At 36.6% G+C, this 21,785-nt stretch overlaps 1 protein-coding gene across 1 annotated transcript in view; it reads left to right on the top strand.

The window, feature by feature from the left end:
• The window catches only part of CCSER1 (coiled-coil serine rich protein 1), a gene marked incomplete at its 5' end in the record, with an annotated part of 535,256 nt that overhangs the window by 263,132 nt on the left and 250,339 nt on the right, over nt 1-21,785 (top strand). The window contains one exon of the mRNA XM_084203900.1: nt 3,819-3,902. Within this exon, the coding sequence (XP_084060026.1) occupies nt 3,819-3,902 (84 nt within the window). The remainder of the gene's footprint in view (nt 1-3,818; nt 3,903-21,785) is intronic.

Below are 21,785 nucleotides of genomic sequence, written 5' to 3'. Positions count from 1 at the left end.
GACAGTCTGTTCTTTTACACTCCGTAAGTATTCTAAGGGCTGAAAAGAGCGGGAGACGTATTTTGCAAATGTGATCATGCCCACACAATGATTGGGTTTATTTTTCTAAACCCAGGAACACATGAGTCAGGTGTCTAGTGGAATGTGGAGATAGCTTAGAGGCTGACTCTCACGGCCCCAGAGAATTCAAAGTGTTTTTAGAAAGCCGTACTTTATGAGGGAAATGGTTTTTTTCCAGGTTAGTAAGATTTAGTGTACATTTAGAATACATTTGAGTGCATGCTGTCCTAAAAGCAGGCCATCATTTTCAAGTTATTTCTTCTTTAAAATCTGTTGCTGTGGCAATTCATTAGGGGGCAATGCTAGGTTTTTGGGAGGTTTGGGTTTGGGCTTTTTTGTTTTTTGTACTATAAATCTCCATCAGATTGTGTCTGCTATTTCTCATTCACCTTGAGAAGCATTTCTCAAAAAAATTGTTGGTCTTTCCACAGCAGCTTTGCCCTGTATTATAGTTTCTCAGCAGATAATGAAGCATTTCAGACCTCCTAAGGAGTAGAGATGATCCCTTCCTGAATTTACACCATCAGATATACATTGCTGTTTACCCACAGACTAATGAAAACCACAGCATTCCACCAGTTTTTGCTGCCCTCCACGCCTTTCCGTAACATTTCATATCATTCGTGCAATCCTTCACTGAAATAGTTTGGTTCTTGCATGAGAAAAGGATTTTCTGAGCCTCTTCTGCCATGGTTTTCAGTAGTTACTTTCTGGAGGGTTTGTATTCAGTGTTTTGGCAGCAGTTTTTTCCACAACATTTTTTATTCTGTTAGTGCTACATTCAGACAGGTGTCTGGGACATTGAAATTGCCCAAACCTTTTTGCAGTCAACTGCTTGACAATGTGTTTTCTTTCTTTTATTCATGCTCTTGAATTTGAAGAAAGATTGATGCCTCTGCAGGTACTGTGCAGCAAAATGAGTTTATAACATCCTAATTCTACTCTTCATTCAACAACAAACAGCTGCGTGCTGCTCCAAGAACGCAGGGTTCTATCGTGTGTAGAAGATGAGCGCCATCCCTCCTTCCTCTTTCTTTCCCTTGCTTTGTACACCCAGCAGAATGCCGTATTTCATGGAATGTTCCTTGGATCAGTTGCCTGCCTTGGCTGTGTCCCCTCCCAAGTGCTTTGTGCCACCCCTTCCTCTCACCTCAGTGGCAGTACAAGAAGCAGAAATGACCTTGATGCCGTGCGAGTGCTGCTTGGCCAAAACGAAATAAAATCTGTGTTATCAACACTTCGTCCAGACCAAATCCAACCTGTAGTGCCATAAAGGCTGCTGTGAAGGAAGTTAACTCTACCTCAGCCAAAATCATCACACAGTCCAAATCTGAGAGTCTAAACTATCCCAGGAATTGCAGGGTGCTTTTTTACAAGGCTGCAGTGACCTGTGCAGGAGTTGATAATGCTGGGCACTGATTTTCCAAGTGCCATGTTCTGGAACTGGAAGGGTTAATCAGAGTTTTGCTGAAATGTGGCAATGCAAGGGAAAAACATTAGCCTTCATGCTTTTCTCCAAGCTCTGAGGATAGTTATGGTCTAAATTTTGTGAGACAATTGTTGCATGGATTGTGGCAGTTAAGTGCCTGAGCAGGAAGGGTCCATTCCTTGCATGCATGAGGAAGATCCAGCTGGGTCCACTGCTGGATCCACAAAAGCTCCACTGCTTTTTGCCAGGAGAGGAGGTGCACTGTGGGTTTTAAGTCTTTGGAAGCTCTCTGGGGCAGAATCTTTCTTCAAGCTCTCACTAGTCCAAGGGAGCTCTGATTTGCCTCTTAGACAAAACCTAGTGCCAAAGCTCACTGCAAAAATCTTTCCTGCTGTGGTTGAGGCGTGATGTTACAGGACTCATTGCTATATTTGCTTGTGCGTGCTTTCCAGAAGTTATTTTTGTAATAGTCTTGGCTATGGGACCTTGATGTTTTTCTTTTTCCACTGTGAATTGTACTATTTTATTCTAAGTTAAAAAGCAGAATTTCAAAAGGTAGCAACAGTGTAAAACTGTGCTGACAAAAAGAACTCAGAACAATGTAACAAAAGTTTGAGGTACCATAGCTAATGCCATGTTGGTTTTAAAACCATTTTGTTAAATAAAGACCTTGCTTTGATAAAATAATTATTGCTGATACTTAAAACCATATTTTTTAGAAGCAGATATTTTTGCTAACAGTAATGTTAAATGTGTGCTAATAATCCAGTGCTGCAATCTGTATTCTGGGATGCACTAAAATTTTATTTTCTGCTAATGTGCCTAAACATCAATCTGCCAGTAGATAGTAAAATGCTTCAGTAGCATATAATAAAGAAAACTTCCATGAGTTTTTCCCTAGCAGAGATAGTGTGAGTTCTGGATGTTTATAAAATTGGTTATTTCAGAAGATCTATAGTAGTACTGAAATAGTGTGCAAGCAGCGAGAAATGGTGTGACACTTTCTCTTGCAGTTATTTAAAAAAATATATTTAGAATATTGATGTGTGTCTTATTTCTTCCAATTCTGTTAGAGCAGATGATGAGCAATAAAATTATTTTGAAAGAATCTAATTATTAGCTTTTATGTGAGGAAAATGGGATCACACTCTACTTTTTTTGTCCTGCATTGCTGTGTTGATTTGGATTTACAAACACATTAGTAGTGGCAAAGTGCGAGTTTATCACACTGGATATAACCTTTCAAACCTCTGAACTCAACACAATATAAATAATTTCTGCACTCTTATACTGCTATTAGCTGATAACTGGAGGTCAATTTTTTTTTTATTTTCAGAATAAGTGCTGTGAATATACCACCAGACTGCTGAAAGTTTTCTTGTCATGTGGCTTGTGGTTTTCTGGTGGGTTTTTTTTTTGTTGTTGTTGTTTTCTTTCAATAGTACTCCAAATTAGTAAATTTCCCATGTTTCCTTTAAGAGTTTCCATGCTAGAAGGATGTAAAAATAGAGTTCATCTGTTACAGTTGCATAACCAACTAGTTGGCTGGTTAGTTTACTAGGTTTTTACTTTTCAACAGTTCAGTCTTTTAATTTGAATTTCTCCTCTGGGATGTTTATCAGAACAACACAGAAGCTGTTATTTCTTCTTCAAATATGATGTTGAGACTTACATGAACTGGTGAGATTTCCTGGGGACAGGTTGCAGCCTGCCTCCTGGGCATGGGTTTGGGTACAGTTTTAGCTATTAGGGTCACTTTCATGCGGGCCAGATTGAGTTGCAGCAGTTATTTCACTAAGTAGTAACTATATTCTTTCCTCCCCCAGTTAATACCAGAACTGCTGCTGTTTTAGCTGATGTGGGACATAAGATGTATGGATGGGGAGTGTGCTTTCCTTTTCCTGTGGATGTCTGTTGTGCTTTCTTTTTCATCTCTCTAGGATCAAGAGCTTTGCAATAATGCTCTAAAGTGATATTTCTCTAATGTTGTTTTGTATGATTAAAATTACAACATTTCACAGCTGTTTCTCAAATGAAAAGGAGTGACCTGATAGGATCTTCAGTGAAAAAGAGTTGAAAGATTCAGAAGACAATGAAATGGACTTCTGTGCAGGGAGCTATTCAAATTTCTATGCAATGTTTTTGGATACATTAATTTCTTTATGCAGCAACTTAGGAAATGTTATTGAAAATACCACACATGACAAAGAAAAATGGAGTTTCATTATTTGAATGTAATTATCTCACACTATGTGAAACAGCCTTTTCTTGTCATGAGCAAAGCAGAAGTGTTAAGCCTATTATAACATCTCTTTTGATGTTTTTCCAGGATGGAATAAAAGATGAATGCTCAGTGCTGAAGCTGCAGCTGAAGGAGAGAGATGAACTCATAGCCCAGCTTCGTGAGGAGCTGGTAAGCAGGAGAAGCAGTGGGGGGTTTTTCTGGGTGTTTTTGGGTTCATTTCCCTGACAATGTTGCTCCAAGGCCAGATATTAAAGAAATACAGTTTCACACCTGCTACAGAATTACTAGCCTAAGGCTATGTTAATCATTCAGATAAACACCGTAACACTGACTGTACTTTTCTAGGGACTTGTCAGCCTCTGAAGTGGCTACTGTCTAGGTTCCCTGCTTGTAAAAGTTTCTTTGAAGACGTTGTGTTGACAGTTGTCTGATCAGAGGCAGAGAAGCACAGCACTGTATGCATATGCCAGAAATCTTGAAGGGCCATGCACATGCCTGATAAATTGTCAGTATTTCTCCCATGCGCTGCTTTTCACATCTATGAGATTCTTCAGTGGAAAAGGAAATAAGTTTTTTTTTTCTCCATAATAGATGTCTTTGCATAAAGTAATAAACATTCTTACACTTGCTGAACCTTTACTTAGCATGTGAGCTAGTAATGCTTGCCTACTGCTGCTTTAAAGATTGGCAAAATACATTCCAGTGACTGAAGCAAAATACATGATTCAGCAATTTAAAAAAAACTAAACACGTGAAAATGCATTTTATTATTTTGCTAAGGCTGTGGTAACAGAATTTTAAGATTCCTTTTTTGATGGAATGTGGTTAAAACATGAATGCCTTCAGTATTTTCAAATAAAGGAGGGGGAGTTTCCACCTCCTCTCTCACTGCAGAGAAATCCTGTAGGGTCACCACCTTCAGGAGGGCATTGAGCACATACATTCCTTCCATGAAAGCTGCACCTGTGTGAGCACCTAAGATTTTGTTTAAGCACCCTTTGGGACAAGGGATTGTTTCCCTAATTAGATCTCAATTTGCTGATCTTCCTCAGGGGACTTTTGTGCCTTGCTGTCTTGTGCCTCTGGTGCCTAGCTTGGAACTTGAACAGAATTAATTCAGGTCTAGCTATTACTGCATTTTTTTTATACTCACTAAAAGCAGGAGTACACTTTGATGCCAAATAACTTGAGTTTTGAGTTGCATGGGAAAAAATGTAATCCTGCCCAAGAGTGAAAGATTTCTTTGCTATATTAACATCTGCAAAATAAATACACATCATCAATATTCTTTGTTTTGTATTTGGCTGCATTAAGAAATGATGTATTGTGTAATTATTATCTAAAATTAAATGACAAAATGGGACATAGGGCGCATCAAACTTCTCCACAGTCCTGGAGCGTTAATTTTATATCAGTCTAGTTCAGAACATATGCTATTTAACTGGTAGACAATTTTTTGAATCGTGTAAAATTACCCTGTATTGATGCAGGGAGCTGTATCTCATTTGCTGTTAACTGTTGTCAAAATTCATCTGTAAATACATCATTTGAAGAAAACAAGACCCACAGGGAACTGTCATAGTAGACAAAAAGTGCAACTTCCCAGGACCTTGAAATGAGGATTTCTATATGATTGAAAGTATCATGGATTTAATCCATTATTAATTGACTTCAGTTTTGACACTCTAAGACTTGTAAAGGAGTGCAGGTGGGATTTTTGAGACCATGTTTAGTCATTTGAAATTAAGCTTTGAAAGGACTCAGATCTGGTTTACTCCTAATTGAACTGACTAAAGCCAGGTTGGGAGGTGAACATGACAGAAACTATTTTAGTTTATGAAACCTAGGAAAAAATGAGTGGGAAGACCATAGGAAAAGAGGTTTGTTTTTTGTGGTGTGGTTGTGGGGTTTTTGGTTTTGTTTTCCTCTGTTTGTTTAGCTGTTACTTTGGGGGTTTTTTTGTGTGTTGTTGTTGTTGTTTTGAGTTGTTTAAGTACAGTCAATGGTTTGCTTTTTAAATCTCTACTGCATCTTCTGAAATACTGAACATCCAGTGCCCTTTTTCTGGAGGTGCCCTGGGTCCTGCCACCATGGCACTTGATGAAGTTGGCTCCTGATTGTGTGAGATGCTCTTGGAAACTTTTTTCAGTGGGCTCTTGTGGGAAAGTAAGCTGTCTTTCAGAGCTGTTAAAAATGAATTAAATCTGTAATGATTGCCAGGAAATTCTGATCATGTTTTCCTAGCTTGCATAAAACTCACCAAAAATTGATGTGAAACATGCTTTAATATTCTGCAAATGCTGCATTTACTTATGTGTTTGTGAGACTGTAAACATTTGAAAAGTGAATATTTAGAAAAGTTAAGAGCAGTCATTTGTGGCTAATGAAACTGCACGTATTTTCACATAGCTGCAATTTATTACAGACATAGCACTTAATAGAAAACTAAAGCTTTTGTTCTTGTGTCTTGGGGCAGCCCATGTTCCATTTGTCACTCTGAATACAGAAATATAAAATCTGTAAATGCAACTTGCCTGTCTTGAAAGCATGGCATCCTGATGCTAATTCAGAAATAGCACATAAAAATTGATTTGAGTAGGAGTCAGTTTTGTGCTTTTTGAGAAGTACATTAAAATCTGCACTTCCAGCATTCAAGTTGAATGTTTGCATGTATATGTAAAACCCTTTGCTTAGTTGGTTTTACTGCAAGACTCTTCAGCTAACCCAAAGTGAACTGAAGGTAATTTTGGCAGTGTGGGAGCTTTTGCTTCTTGTGTTCCTCTAGATTTGCTAGACTTTTCTAGTAGTTTTCCCCTCTGATTTTTTTTTTTCCTAGATTTTAAATACTTTTAGAAGAGCATTTCTACCTCATTTGAGTGCATTATGAAGGAGCTGAGGAAAATGTCAATGGAGTGTGAGCTAATGAAGCTTCAGAACTTGCAGTTGTTACATAGCTTTTTAAGGGGGAAAAGACTAAATACTAGAAAAATGAAAATAGGGGTTTCGATGCTCAGCTACAATACCCAGGTAGAAAGGATAAGATACAAGGGGCCATCACCTACCTCCTAATAAACAAAGAAGAACATAGTCTTTTGCAGATTTTTGTTTGTTCTCTTATTTAGTGATTATTAGAGAAAGAAAGGTAGGTAGGGAAGTGGAATTAATTCCTCCCTGCTTCCATTATCTCCTGAAAAATGCTTGCTTCAGAAATGTCAGGTACCCAAACCTGCTCTAAAGATACCTTGAAATGGTAAACCTCAGCAGGAATTGAAAATTTGGGTTCAAATCACCACTTTTCTCAAAACTGTACTCATTTATGAAGATATTTTCCAGGGAATCAAATTAAGCATATCCATTCTGCAAGGAATGTGCTCTTCTTTTCTCTTTTCTTTTTTTTTCCCCCTAAAATTACCAAAATAAATAAACATCATAGGTTTTTTTGGGCATGAAGATGTTTGAAACCTCAGCTGTCTCATACCCAGGTCTGCCTGCAACTGCATCTTTCCATATATTTTCCCAAATCGATCTTTTTCCACTGCAGTGTGAGCACTTAGAGTGACTTAAAGTAGAAAATATTTTCATGCTATATTGGCAAAAATAACTGACTGCTGTTTACAGTAACATTTATTCTATTGCTGTCATTGGAACAGCAACATTCACGCTGAAAAATGAGAGTTAACACCATTATCCTTTCAACCTTGATTCCCTCTGTGACTTAAGTCCTGTGTTGTGCCACCAAAATGAAAAATGTAGTGAGGCAGTTGGAGTGGATTCTGAGTGGAACTGGAGGCAAAGTTAGGTCAGGAAATTAATCCCCCTTATAGCCCAGCTGATGGGAATATTTTTCTGCCACGGAGGTGGCTCTTTATCAAATGTTAGACTTTATACATTTATTGAACAGCAAGGTACAGTGCTACCTAAGTGGGCTTTACCTCAAGCTGTAGAAGTTACTGCTTTCGGGCTGTACTCTGGAGTTAGCTCAACAAAACATACCTGCCCTATTTTTATTTTTTAAACTTTTTTCCTCATCTTTTCAAATCATAAATAAGCTCTACTTCCCTGCCCAAAATGTAGGCTAAATGATTTGAGAGGGCATGGGACTTGTGCTGTGGTTTGGGGGGAGGGGTTTGGTGGGTGATGGTTTTGGTGAGGAACAATTTTTTTGTATTTGTTTGTGTAGTTGCTGTATCCTAAATACAGTGCATTCCTGGAGGGCAAGAGTGATGGCAAGCTTAGCTGTTTTCTGTAGCTTGATTTCAATAACAGGCAATTAGCAAATTGCTCAATTTTTGGAGTATGGTAAGGATGAGTACTTGTTACTCACTCAGCTTTGAAGTATAACAAAAAACCTTAGATGCATTTGAGTCCTGCTGATGAACTATTTATGAAACACACTTAGGTTAAGTGTAAAAATCACTTCAAAATGTAGTTATGCCAGTACAGATCCCTTGAATTTCACAGTCTTAACATTACAACTTGTTTTGACAGGTAAAGAATGAGATTCAGATAAAAATGTCATGAATGCATGGGGAAAATAATTTTTTGAATTGATGTGAAAGAGACATTTTCATTAGTCCAGGTTAGTGTCTGCATTTTTAAAATGGTTGTCCTTGAAATGTTAAAGAAATTAGATAGTTCCCTTTTGAAAAAGATAGTAGTCCTTATTTTTGGAAAAAGAAATCTAGATTACTCTTTGCTCTGATTACCCATTTGCTTTACATTCTGTTGGTTTGTAGTATTATTTCATGTTGGCTGTTTTTATGAGAGAGTATTATGGACCCTTGGATAATTTACATGAGAACCAGCATTTGTAAGTAGTTTCAAATCCTCTTTCTTCACCATATTTAGGAAAAATTAGGAGTAGAAAAGAAATAGATTAGGTGTACTTAAACATTATTAAAGTGTCAGGCATCTTCCCCCTTTTTTGCAGGAGAATTAATTGCACGTATTCCAGAAGAGGCTTATCTGAGCAGTAATTACTCTCTGAATCAGTTCCACAAGACAGACATGGAGTGCGAAAATGGCAATATCCTATAACCCACAATGGGGATTAGGCTCCAACTCCTTGTCTACACCAGTTCCTTGATGAAAAGCTGCCAGTCAGATAGGATCTTTAATATTCCTGGGCACTTGTAGAGGTGATTCTGCATATGAGTTTAAGTTCCTACTTCAAAACATTGTCATATCATGGTGTTTGGCATAGGTAAAAAAATATGTCACGAGCACAGAGTGTATTCCTGGTCTCACTCAGGCTCTGCTCTGGAGTATTTCATAAAAATAACACTGCAAATTAACAGACCTGAAATACAGAATTTGTCCAAAGTCTCTCTTGAGACACAGTGCTGAGTCTTGCCCTCCTTCAATAATAATGCACTGTGTGTGCTTAGCTTTGGCAGGGAGTGTTACTTGTAGACAGCTGCCTTCATCAGATGTGCAATGTTTTACTGATGGGCCTTCTAGTATAAACAGGCAATTCTGATCTGGCCTTAGGCCAAAATCTAGGAAAACTTTACTTTTTGATCTATCTGAAGGACAAAATGTACGTCTCAATGTCACCTTTCCTTTTTTTAACTTAATTTTTTAAACTGATTTTTACTCAAGTGAAGATCTAAAGAGAGCTGACAACAGGTGAATTTTAGGGTAAACGGAAACGGCATCTTGGGGATGTTCAGGGAAGGAAGAGTCTGTGTGTTGTAGTTCAGCTTTGTAGATGTTTTCCTTTGTAGAATGAAAGTTGGCTAAAAAGTACTGAAATTCATTGTTGCTTGATTGTAAGTTTGTGATATTAGATAAATTCTCAAAGAAGTACTCAAGTTTGAGCTGGCATGAAAATGACTGCTGTCAGTATCATCACTGTTGCCTATGTGTGTTTATAAGGGAAAAAAGAAAAGTAATGTTGTTTAAAAACAAATCAGGTGTGCTGGGAAGCTTGTTTTGCTTCTGAAGATGAGCAGTTTAATTTCTATGACTTAACACCTTCAGTATGTTGCTAAAGGCATGTGTGTGACACATTTTTATTGTAATCAACTGATTGATAAATGCATCGTGCTCAGCTCTGCACTACAGTGTGTAATGAATCAACTGTTAGTGCTGTTTCTTCCCATAATTAATTTTCTGATTGGGGAAATATTTTTGCTCTTCTCGGTATGGGGATGTCTGTTGTTGCCGTTTGTTAAGGATCTGATATAAAAATAATGTTTTGTTTAGTTTCTCTTTTCTCCCCTCAGTCTTAGTTGAGTGTCTTGTCCAGTTTTCTTTGCCACAGCTGACCATAATTCACAGAAAAGTCTGTACATACACACTAGTATAGTAAACATCACAAATAAAGAATTATGTATGTTTTAATAACAAAATATAATTTTTCTTTGCATGCTAGTGAAGATTTTTAAGGAAGAGTGTAATGCAGTGTACATGTCAGTGAATATTTTTTCTCATTCACTCTTAGTATATTCCAGAATTTAGACATCAAATGTTTTTGTCTGTAAATAACACATTGTTCACACATGAGAATTTTTAGGAAAAATACCCATTAAAAATACTTTGATCTTAGGACTGAGAAACTGTTCCAAGGACACCAAAAGCTGAAGCGCAGTATCTGTCCTTTCCTAAAAGAGTAAACTAACAAGAAATTAGTTACGTGAAAGTATTTCTTACATCTCACTAATATTGCTTCTCAGAAACTGACTCTGTAGATCCTCTCCAAGTTTTGTATATTTTTGTTGTTCCATTACTCTATTTCAGTTTGTTATTTGAAATGCACAAGATTTAAGAGATTCAACAAAGACTCCATTTCAAATTCTGTTTCAAAGACTGAGCACTTTCTCACTGAAGATACCTTCTGTACTTTGGTATCATGAATATTGCATGCTTCAAAGGATGCTCAAACACTTCCTCAGGTGCTCTGCCTTCTTTGAAACACATTCTTTAGTGATTTTAAGTTCTGTTTAGAGCTGGGGTGTAAATGGACTTTTAGTAGAACTTCCATAGATTCATACCTAGTTTGTCTACATGAGGTTATAGCTCTGAAATTGGGAAAGTTGCCCCTGCCAGTTTTTGGAGAGCAAAAATACCCTTTGCCAGAGCTGTTTCCCATGGTTTGGAGAAGTGCATTAAATAGAATAAAGTGCTAGTGACCTTCTAGATCTGAGTAGGTAATCATAGAGCATGCCCTCTGATAGCTCTGTTATTGGCCTAGGATGGGTGAGGCTGATGCTGGGGCTGGAGAACTGCTGAAGTGGCCATTTATTTCAGAGATGTTAGATAAATGCCTTTTTTCTCCTTTTCTTTCTTTTTTTAAATCAGAAGAGCAATCTTACAGCAAGAGGTAGGTTTTGGTCACAGTGTCAAGCCTTTTTCCTCCATGCAGGTCTTTAATGCTCCCCTTGGATTCTTTCTTCTGCTGTTCTGATTTCCTGTTTCTTTCTTCATCTTTTGAAATACTGTTCTCCTCTTTCTATAGAAACCACACACAGTCTGCACATCTTTTAATGTCCTGTGCACATTTTATCAATTCTTCATCCAGAAACTGATTAATGCCCACTTCTGGTTTTTGGGTGGAGATTTTTTTCAAGCTTAGGCCTTCGTGGTGCTGCACAGCTATAATGTTTTTGGCTCTGATGAGATTTTGTCAGTATCCCAGTGCAACAAGAAGGCAATGGGCTATGTAGCCAATCTTTCAGAAATTGCCTGCTGGTTACCCTGTACTTGGGCTGGGTGTTTGGTGAGATAGGCAGTGGGCTGTACAAATGCCCTGCATTGCCCTGCAGGGAGGAGGCAGATGACTGAAGAGCTGTAACACATTCAACCACACTGTAACCACACTACAAATGGTAGTAAAAGCTCCCATGTGGGATATCCTGGATACAAAAGAGTGTTATGAGACTATGTACAAAGCCTGAGTAGTGTCCTAGCAGACAGCTAGCTTGCAAATTTCTACTTGTACTTTCTAAGCCGTTTCCAAAAATTATTGCTCAAGTAATCTTGTTTCCTATTTTGTCTCCTCTGATAGTTTAATGAAGGAACATTTTATATTCCTTTGTATCTTGATTTGTGTATGGCCATTATCAAAAATCAATTAAAAAGCAATCTTACTGACTTTTAGCCACATATTACAGTTAAAGTACAAGGAGAAAACAAGGTACTGGTTAATATTAAGTCAGCCTAATCTCACTCGTTCATTTATTTAGTTTGTCTGTGTACTCAGTACTCAATTCTGACTATTTTTTCATTAGATTGGTCTGTATAGCTAGGAAAATAAAAGCAATGAACTGTTTCTTAATATTCTTTGTTGACTTCAGAATATAGAGTGAAAATATATCTTTTTTGGCTTGATTGGTGAGTTTTTTTCCAGAGCTGTTCTTCATGAATAATTCAGTACATTTGAAATGTACTTAACGTATTTTAGCGTTTTCTGGTAATAATGGAAGACATTTATCTTACACTTCCCAATTTGACTTACAGACGATATTGTTTTTCTCAAAGGGAGCTCTTGTGATTTGCCAGAAGAGTAATAGAGTTTGCAGGCTATGATATTTATCAGAATTCACCGATTATTAACATAGGGATTTATAAAACCAGACTTTCTCCAAGTGTGATATTTGTGTTCCAGCTTACAAATGAGGGTTGCACTCAGCTATGCTGGTTGAGAAATAGGATGCTGTATTATTATGACTTTAGAAAAAACAAGCAGAGCTATTGTGCTGGTAGGATGGTGATGAGAAGGAATAAAGATAAAGTGTGTAAACTTGCACCTGTCTGGTGGGGCTGCTTGCAGAGGAGCTCAGGTTAATAGGCTGGAAAAATAAAAAGTGGTGCAATTAAAGGATGATCTAAAGCATCTGAACAACTTGTTCTAATTTTTTAGCTGTACTGTGTGTTTATCATAGTGTTTTCAAGAGCAGGTTGTTGGGCTCTAAATGGAAGGGTGGTAGAGAGAGGACAGGATTTTTGGCTTGTCCCTGAATGTATACCTTCTAAGGACACTGCAGACGTAGGCATGATTGGAAAATTGCTGTGCAAATAAATAGAAATTGCTGTGCAAAGGATCCTCATTTAGCCAATGTGATTAAGAAAGCTTTGACCATTTTCTGCAATTTTTTAGAAGTCATCTTGTTGCATCTTCTTCAGTTTATGGAAATGGAATTCAGTACTTAAGGGACAAAGATATTTGCTTTCTTTTGTCCCTCCTCTTCAGAACCACTGGGGAAATGAGGCTATAGAGAAAAAGCTGATGAACCACAAGTAACTTAAGGCATCTTCTCTAGTACTATTTTGTCTTTACTTGTCAAATCACAGTTAGGAATGTGTATCTGTTTGTCTTGACTTTAACTTAAAAATTGATGGACCATTCTGCTTAGCCAGAAAAAATAAAGAAGTATCCAGGCAGAGAGCATTTTTCACATGCTTTATTCCACAGAAAACCAGATTTTTGTAATTATGTGAGCAGATTGAGGGGGAGAGCGAGAGTGAGAAAACTACTACCTAAACTGTAAGGGGACAATTAAGTGGGAAGTGCAGTTGTTCTTAACCTGTAGGGAATCAGGAAGCTTCAGGTTGTGTGCATGCCTGTTTGTCAGCATAGAAAGAACCCTAAAAGTGTGACAAAAACAAGGCTATGACTTTGAAAATTATTAGAATCAGAAATTAATCAGGCCTGTAGAATTTTCATCTTACTTCCATTTCAGCTTTATTTTTCTTTTTTTTTTAATAGTTTTGATAATTTTTAAAATTTATTATTCAGGAGTTATTAAAACCTTCCATACACATGAAGGCCCTAACTTCATGGGAGTCTGTTCTGATAGGGAATATGTAGAATTTGGCATGAGAGGTATTAAAAACAGCCAAGGCCTAGCAGTGACCATGTTGCCAGAGAGTTATTGATACAGGCAGGTTTTTGTTTTGTTTTGTTTTGTTTTGTTTTGTTTTGTTTTGTTTGAACCTAAGCAGGTAACTTAAGGTGATGGGTAATTAAGGGAGAAAGACCTTAGAGGGTGCCCTAGTCTTACATCCTGGCTCAAAGTATCCCATGAAGCATCCCAAATTTACATAAAATCATGAAGTATCCCGTATTTACATAAAATCTCTACATGGCCACTGACATTTGGGATAATCATCAGTGTCTCAGTAGAAGATACTCCACAGAGCTGAGAACCCAGCATTGCCTCTGTTAAACTGAATGCTTAGGAATGCCTGAGAAAGTACACTTAAATGGGATATATCTTTAGGGAACTAGAATATATTTTTAGTAATTAGACTTTAAAGAAAAAAAATGTGTGGGAAAGCATTTTTCTTGTCAAGGGCAATATAAAGCTAAAATAGATGAAATTATGGAATACAAGTAGATATGGGTGATTACAGCTTAGAATTTGAGTACTGCATGGAACTATGTATCAGATGAGCACCAGGTGCACCAACTAGATGTTGCTGTGATTTGTCTCAGTAAGAACAGGATACAATTACTCCATAATTACTCTTTCTCCCTCAGATAAGGTATTGAAGGCATATAGATGCCTTTTCAGAACAGACTTTTTTACTTTTTTTTCCACAGCTTTGACCAAGATAGATAGTTTGTAAAATTTGTTGTCATAGCTTTAATTTTTGCCATTTTATTCACTATGCATGGATAGGCATGCAAGCACTGCTCAAAAAAAAAAAAAAAATCTTTTTAATGGTTATGTGCTGCTGTTCTAATTTCTTTGTCTCCTTCTTTTGCACAGAATGCTTTGTAGTTTAATTATTTTCAGACTTAGTATAATATAATTAATAGAAAGGACATCCCAGGCTAATAGACTTCATCAAGACAAATAAGTTTGTTTAGAAGGGTGAGGAATCTATTCCCCTCTCCATGGAGAACTGTTCCCTAAGCAGCTGCTACTACACAGGAGGGGTTTGTGTGAGGTGACTTCTGGAATGCTTTTCAGGCTTTTATGTCTGCTTACACTGGTGTACACTGAAAATGTCAACATAAAATGTTGACAGAAGTTTGCTCATTTAGTTTGCTGATCATCTCTTCACAGCTGTATTGTACCATGCATCAAACCTATGGGACAGCATCTTTAAAGGGCTCTTACAGGCCTCACATTTACAGGCTACAGGAGTTTTGCTCTCTGAATGTCTTATTGGTTCTTGATCAGCTTTCTTAGTAGTTACATCAGGCTGCAGAATTAGAAATGTTTCTTGGTGAAAAATGTTAGAGAAGTGTCAAACCCTGTTACTTGACATTTCATCATGGCTTTCACTTTTCTTTTAGTAGAGCTCTAATAATCATTAGCATCCCTCTCTGTGTTTTGTGGTGCTGGAGTCCTTGTACCTGTATGGAATGATGTGAATAAATAAAACATAGAATATTCCAGAGCCCAGTAATGTTGCTAGTCTACCACTGGGGATTGGGTGAAGTACCTCCTGAATTGCACTATAAATAGTATTATATTTTTCAGAAGGCATGGGAGTAGAATTTTATACTTATGAGTAATTAATGCTATTGAGAATAATCACATGCAAAGAGACATCTTTCACAGCTCATCTGGTTTTATGCTAAAATAAGTGTAAGTAGCTATCCTTCCTTTATCTGTGAAACATCTGCTTTGGTTTTTCATATGAAATTTATTGTGAGATATTTGCATGGACAGGATTATGCATGGTTCTTTGCTGTTAAAAGCAGAAAAACATGTTTATTAATCTCAGCTGTCAGCCATACATCAACATGTACATTGGGCTTGGTTCCCTGTCGTGTCTGCCTTGAACATAAATGCACAAACATGTTGGTGGCATCCCATTCATGTCTTAGGGTTGCAAACAGGTAATCTCTTACTCCACTGGAGTAATAACCGAAGTGATAATTCAGCCTTTTTCTCGTTCACTTGTGCCAGCCCAGAGTAGCTGTTTTCTGTTTCTTACACAAGGTTGGGAAGTGCCTTAAATCATGCCATGAAAGCTCTCATGTGGAGGCTTCATTTCTGGCAACTGTCTTTGTTTGCATTAATACCCAGATATGTTGTTTAGCAGAGGCAAAAATTCCTGGAAAAAAATTAAAAGGCAAAACATTCAAAGTGAGATCTCGTCTACTATAAGCACGATTAAGCCATTTCATAATGTTAAAAAAAAAAAAGATGTTTTTTGTGATTTAGACTTTTTTCTGCAAGACTTCAGTGTGAAATAAGAGGAAAGAAAGCTCTAATTTCTGCTCATGGTGATTTATTTGTCAATAAGGGCTAGGCCTTTAGTGAGCATGTGTAAGTGTAGCTACATGATGTGCTGATGGGCCGTGTTGATTTACATCAAGTCCTGTCATTGTAGGCCTAGAGGGGAAAGTTGTAAATATCCTTTTTGTAAGGGAATGATAGAATGGTTCATTTCCTTAACATGCTTTTGGTGGACAGGTATATTAATGTAACACCTCACATGTAAAGATTGTTGGCAACTTACCTTGCCATTGATTAGATCAGGTTGTACCTTGTGATTTAAAGATGATTTGTGCGCTGCATTGAAAATAGAAAAGTGCAAGAAAGGCCGATGTTAACAAAGTTGACTGCCTCCCTTCATGATTTATGGTGTGACCTCCTTAATTAAATAACCAAAAAGAACAAGGTGCTATTTTTAACATCAGGATGGAAATGAAGAAAGGAAAGAGTTGACAATACCATATGCCATCCTACATGCACATCGACATGCCCACACAGCCTTATCTCAATAGAAAATTGAAAGTTAATTTTTTTAAAGTAAAATAGCAAGTTTTTCACAGACTTTATGTGTTAAGATCAAAAAAAACACAAGAGAATAACTTTGAAAGTTTAGTAATTATTTTGGTTTTCTGAGACTTTTCTGATTTATAGTAGCTGAAGGACACAATCAAAGCTTCAAGAGTGCAGTCTCAAAATCAACCAGAATGGTTCCCTGTTAGGGAGGATTTGAGAAACGTGTGTGTGCTAGAATGCTATAGAAAATGTCTTTTCACAAGGTCAGTTGTTGGAGGTGATTGTTACTGTTCTTTTCATTTCAGCTGCTGTGACACCTGTAATATTTTTGTTCACAAGAGGAATCAGAAATGCATTAAAACATGTCTAAGCTTTAATGAAGCATTGGTAAGAAATGGCTCTGAGAGGGGTTTAGGCAGTAGCATCAGCTTAAAGGAGTATTTCAGTTGTTCTGGGGAAAAAAGGGTTTCACCAAAGCAGGATTATGTTAGCCTTGACAAAGGAGTTACCAAAAGGTTACATACAATATGAATTTTGTTATTGTGAGAGGAAAACACTGCTGTTGCTGCAGACTCTCTTGGTGATGAAATAGTGGAGTTAGATATGTATTTAAGTCTACCCTGCTTGGGGGAGATTTACCATGAACAGAAGAAAGAATGTTTGTGTTCTTTGGTATCTCTTACTTTTCTTGGTGATCCAAAATACTTAATTATTATTAATACTTAATTATTCTCTTCATTACTTTGGTGAACCACAATTTCATTGTCAAAAAAAAAAAAAAAGGCATTTTCTTTTCAGACAGAGACAAATAGAGCATTACCAGCAGTGTAGAGTTTTATAATTTAATAGACAGGGCATTTTTTTGTACATATAAAGATTATAGTGTGATAAGTACCTAGAGAGATATGAAGGTCTCTTTTAAAGAGAGATTAGCAACATGGTGTTGCAGGGGTTTAAAACAGTACATTACCCTTTAGGCTTTAGAGGGTGGGGTTACAAATGATCATCTGAGAACCCCCTACAGTCTATTGAACACAGGTTTTTTTATTTGTTCCTAGAGTATGGCTGAACATGCAGTGCCATGCAGGCCATTTTAAAAATACTTTTAAAAATAATGATGAACTCCATTTAAACCACTGTGGGGTCCTCTCATCATCAGGAGTAAAAATTCAGCAGTTTAAGGCTTTCTGTGTGCAGTTCCATTCAGGAATTAATAATTTATTATTAATTAGTAATTAATTATTTTTTTAATAATAAGGAGGATTAATATTTTTTTGCAGGTTACTTCTGAAAGTGAAAAGTTTTTTCACTTACTGTTTTCAGGATACTGGAATTCTAAAATTTTTTTCTGCAACCTTTTATGTAGTACATAATTTTTATTAAAGAGAATGTTGGCATTGTTGTTACTTTTAGGGTTTTGGAAGAGCCTGTTTTCATTTCAAATAGTGACAGTAAGTATCAATGCTTTTCTGGGTCTCCTTTAAAAAGCCACAACAATCCGGTTTTTTGTTTGTTTGGGTTTTTTTTTCTTCTTTTTTTTTGTGTTGGTTTGGTTTTTTTAATGGAGTTTTGTAACATGTCTGGATGTATGCACACACATGTGCCCGTAAGCATTCAAGATGTTATTGGGTATTTGAAAAAACACCATGAAATGATCTTAGTGTTTTGAAGTCTCCTTTTTTCTCTAGGAAGTGACTGAAATACAGAAAAATGCCATGTTTTTCTGCTTTGTGGTGACTGTGAGTCCTTTAAAGATACACAGATTGTAAGTGGACAAATCATTATTTCTCCCTTTCAGTGCCTAAACATTTTATAAAAAGCCTGCTATTCCCATTCTTGTAGCATTCATGCCAATGTGATGTTTTCAGTGTAGATCTGAAGAGAGAATGATAAAGAAAAACTCATTTTTGAATGCAGGGTGATAGCATAAAATTTTGCAGTTCATGAATGAAGCAGTACAGAATTCATTTAATTATCTCTGATTATCTCTGAATGTTTCATCATATTAAAAACCTCTGCAGTTCTGCAATTTCAGGTAAGCAGATACCAGTCACTCTGAGAAGTTGATGTCAGTTGATGTCAATTTCTGTTAGGTTTGATTAGATCAGATTTTTCCTATGTGGTTATGGTTACAAAGAAACTAAATTTGCTGGGGAAAAGGTCTGTGCTTCATTTTTAGGTGATTATTGAGCTTTGCCCACATTGAACTCAATTTCCTGTGAATATCTCTTCTTTTCTCTCACTGGATGTTTTGTCTCACTGTACATTTCCCCTGAATATATTGATTAAAACATCCTTTGTATCCCTATTATGTTTGTTTCTCCAGAAAGTTCAAAGCCATCATCTGATTTCCATATTTACATGAAGTGATGCTCACTTCAAAAATTGAAAATTTGTGTAAAGTATGTTGCTCTACAAAATGAATTTTTAAGTCTCTGCATCCATATTTTGAGCAAAAAATAATGGAGAACCCCCCAAACATTAAAACCAAGTCCTTTAATAAGTTTATTCAACTTGGATAACTTGGACTTCATCTTATGGCGCCTAAAGAGATTTTTTGACAGTGTGGCTCTTAATGCATTATCCACAGCTTTGGAATGAGAGGTCAAAGCCTAGGAAGGTTATGCTCTGTCTTTGACCACTCTCTCAAGGATTAGAAACCCTTAATTATGGAGAAAGTGAAATTGCTTTTGTGTTAAGTAGTGAACAGGACAACCATGTTCTAAATGCTGTGCATGTCTCTTCCAAGTCCTTATTGATAATTAGAAGAAGACTTTGTTTTGGGAAGTGCTTCTGAATAAAGTCACTTCTCACATGGATTAATAACTATGGCATAATTCTGATATTTTTGAAATGCCATTATGAGAAGTCTTATTAGCCTTTAGAAAATTCAATAAAATCTTCAAAAATGTTCCTTGGCTAAGGTCTTTCATCTCCCAAGGTTTTGCACTTCTTCTTGTCAGAATACTTGTGTAGTTACAAGTTGTTTCTTTTTATAAAATGTTGAGGGAAATTGAAAGTTTTTTCCCTTAATCTGAAGTGAATTCTAAAATGTTACAGGATTATTTTTTATGCTATGCAGGATTAGTAATTGTCTGTTTGTTCCCAGACTATAAGGATGGTTATAAAGGCATTATCACTACGTAGTGCTTTTCTCAGTCCTGATTTTGAGGCTATTATTTTACAGTCCTTGACTGAAACAGCTTTGAATGAAAACATAAATGGATGCCGTATATTTTACTGAAAGATTGTAAGAGGTATCTGTGTAACATGTAGTATCTGACATTAACCGCTATCACAAGCAGGAAGTCTGATTTTTGAATTGACATTAAATTGGAAACTGTTCATGTCAATTGATATTAAATAGGTACAGGGGTCCTAAATTACTGCAAAAAATGAGTTGGTGGGGAAGAGAATTGTCTTCCCATTAAGTGAGATTCTCCATTAAGCCACCTGTAACAAAACAGAGCTGGCTCTCCCCACTGTTTCAGTGTTTAGTTTAATAGTTTAGTGGAGCATAAGATGGTTGCTTTGAGGTTACAAATGTATTTCTTTTTCTTTATTTGAGTGGGAAGCAGCTGTTTTGAAAGCTTTAAATGGACTATTTCATTAGGAGTGAGCATTACCGGGATGTCCCTGTACTTTGGTCAGACTCCCTGAACTGAAGGACCATGATTATGGAGTTAAGAATAGCAAGAGCATTAGAGTATAATCTAAGTCTTGATGCATTGTGCTGATCTACACAGCTGGTGCAGTCAATTTGAGTCCAGTCAGATGTGTTTTGCAATATAGAGGTGGTTGTTGCTTTGAAAATTTGTTGTGCTCCTACAGTTTTCTTGGTTAAAATCATGAAGTGCAATTTTATGTAATGCAAGTCGTGGTTTGGATCTGTTCACCACTGCTCAAAAGCTCTTATGCCAGCTGAGATTGCTCTGTGAGCAATGTAGCACTCCTAGCAGAGTTTATTTGTGGCATGGTGAGCATGCAGAAGTCTCTGAAGAGTAGCTCTAGAAGATGGAGCAATCTACAGCCTCTATTCTGAGCAATCAGTTGGCTCCATCAAGGTATTCTATATGTTTTTCAATTGCTGGGTTAAAGATTTACCTGATGATGGAAGTTTAATAAATTACCAAGTGCTATCATTAGTAGGATCAACCTGATTTTTCTGGGGAGGTATTTCAACATCTCCTCTTGGTCCTATGAGGATAACAAAGTTATTGCCATGTAGGAAAGTGTATAAGATCATGAATGAGAGAAAGATGTATTTTGCCCCTGAGATGTTAGTACAGAAACTGAGGTTATTGAAGTGTCTTTTCTGGGTACATAATTTTCTCACATCTCCATAGCTCTGGTTCCATTTTGTAATGTGAAGGGAAATAATCGAAATTATTATGCATTATCATGGAGCCAGCAAAATGCATGGTTTGTAACACACAACGGGGAACATTTTGCTACAGTAGGTTATTTCTCTTCTCTTCTGAAGTGGAAGCACCAAGCACACATTCATTATATATAGAGAGTAAAACTTCATTTTCATTAGGCTACATATGAGGTACTATCTTCCAGATGAACAGCCTAACACTGCCATCTTTAAAATGACTATTTTAACCATATTAAACCAAAATGATGCCTTTCATATTCTGATTTAATGACTTGAATGATCCAGCTTTATTAAAACATTGGAGATATTATTTGATTCAGTTTTCAAAAGCATTAGGGGTGATGTCAGTATGTAAAGGTGTATCCAAAGTCTTAAGACACTGACAGAGTCAAATGTATGTAGAAACTCTTCTTTATAATAAACTGGAGAAGAGCCTATAGCTGAAAAGTTAGGCAGGGTATGAGCAATTCTGTACCATCCTCTGGGTTTCTTACTGCTTCAGCAAAGCTTTTGAGCATTATGTGTGATTTAAATACTTAGGGGTTTTTTAAAGTGACTTGAATTATTCATGATCTTAAAATTAGGCATGTGTTTAACTGCTTGGCCAAAAAGTGAGGCTTTAATTTTTCTAGAATTTCATTGTGAGCTGTATTGCCTGTTCTGTTGTAATGATTGGGGATTTCTCTGTAAGACCATAAAAATATAGGAGTATAAGAATATTCATATATTTCTAAAATTATGACACACATCATTCTTTGGTTCAGCAGAACTATTTGTCTCATACCAAGTCATATCTCTAATAGTAGTCAGTAGCAGATGTCTTGGGAAAGATACTACATTACTGTTTTGCTAATAAAGCTTTGCTAATAATTTTCTGTCTTTGAGCAGTTGAGTTAAGTTTTATCTTTATGTCTGGTGTTTTTTTTCTTTCTCCAATTCCACTAAATAAATTTCTAAAACAATCTACATTTTCTGCAT

The sequence above is a fragment of the Fringilla coelebs genome (assembly GCF_963513975.1).
Source record: "Fringilla coelebs genome assembly, chromosome: 4".
NCBI classification, from domain to species: domain Eukaryota; kingdom Metazoa; phylum Chordata; class Aves; order Passeriformes; family Fringillidae; genus Fringilla; species Fringilla coelebs.
Note: the sequence above shows the minus strand (reverse complement) of the source record. Positions and strands in the feature narration are given on the sequence as shown.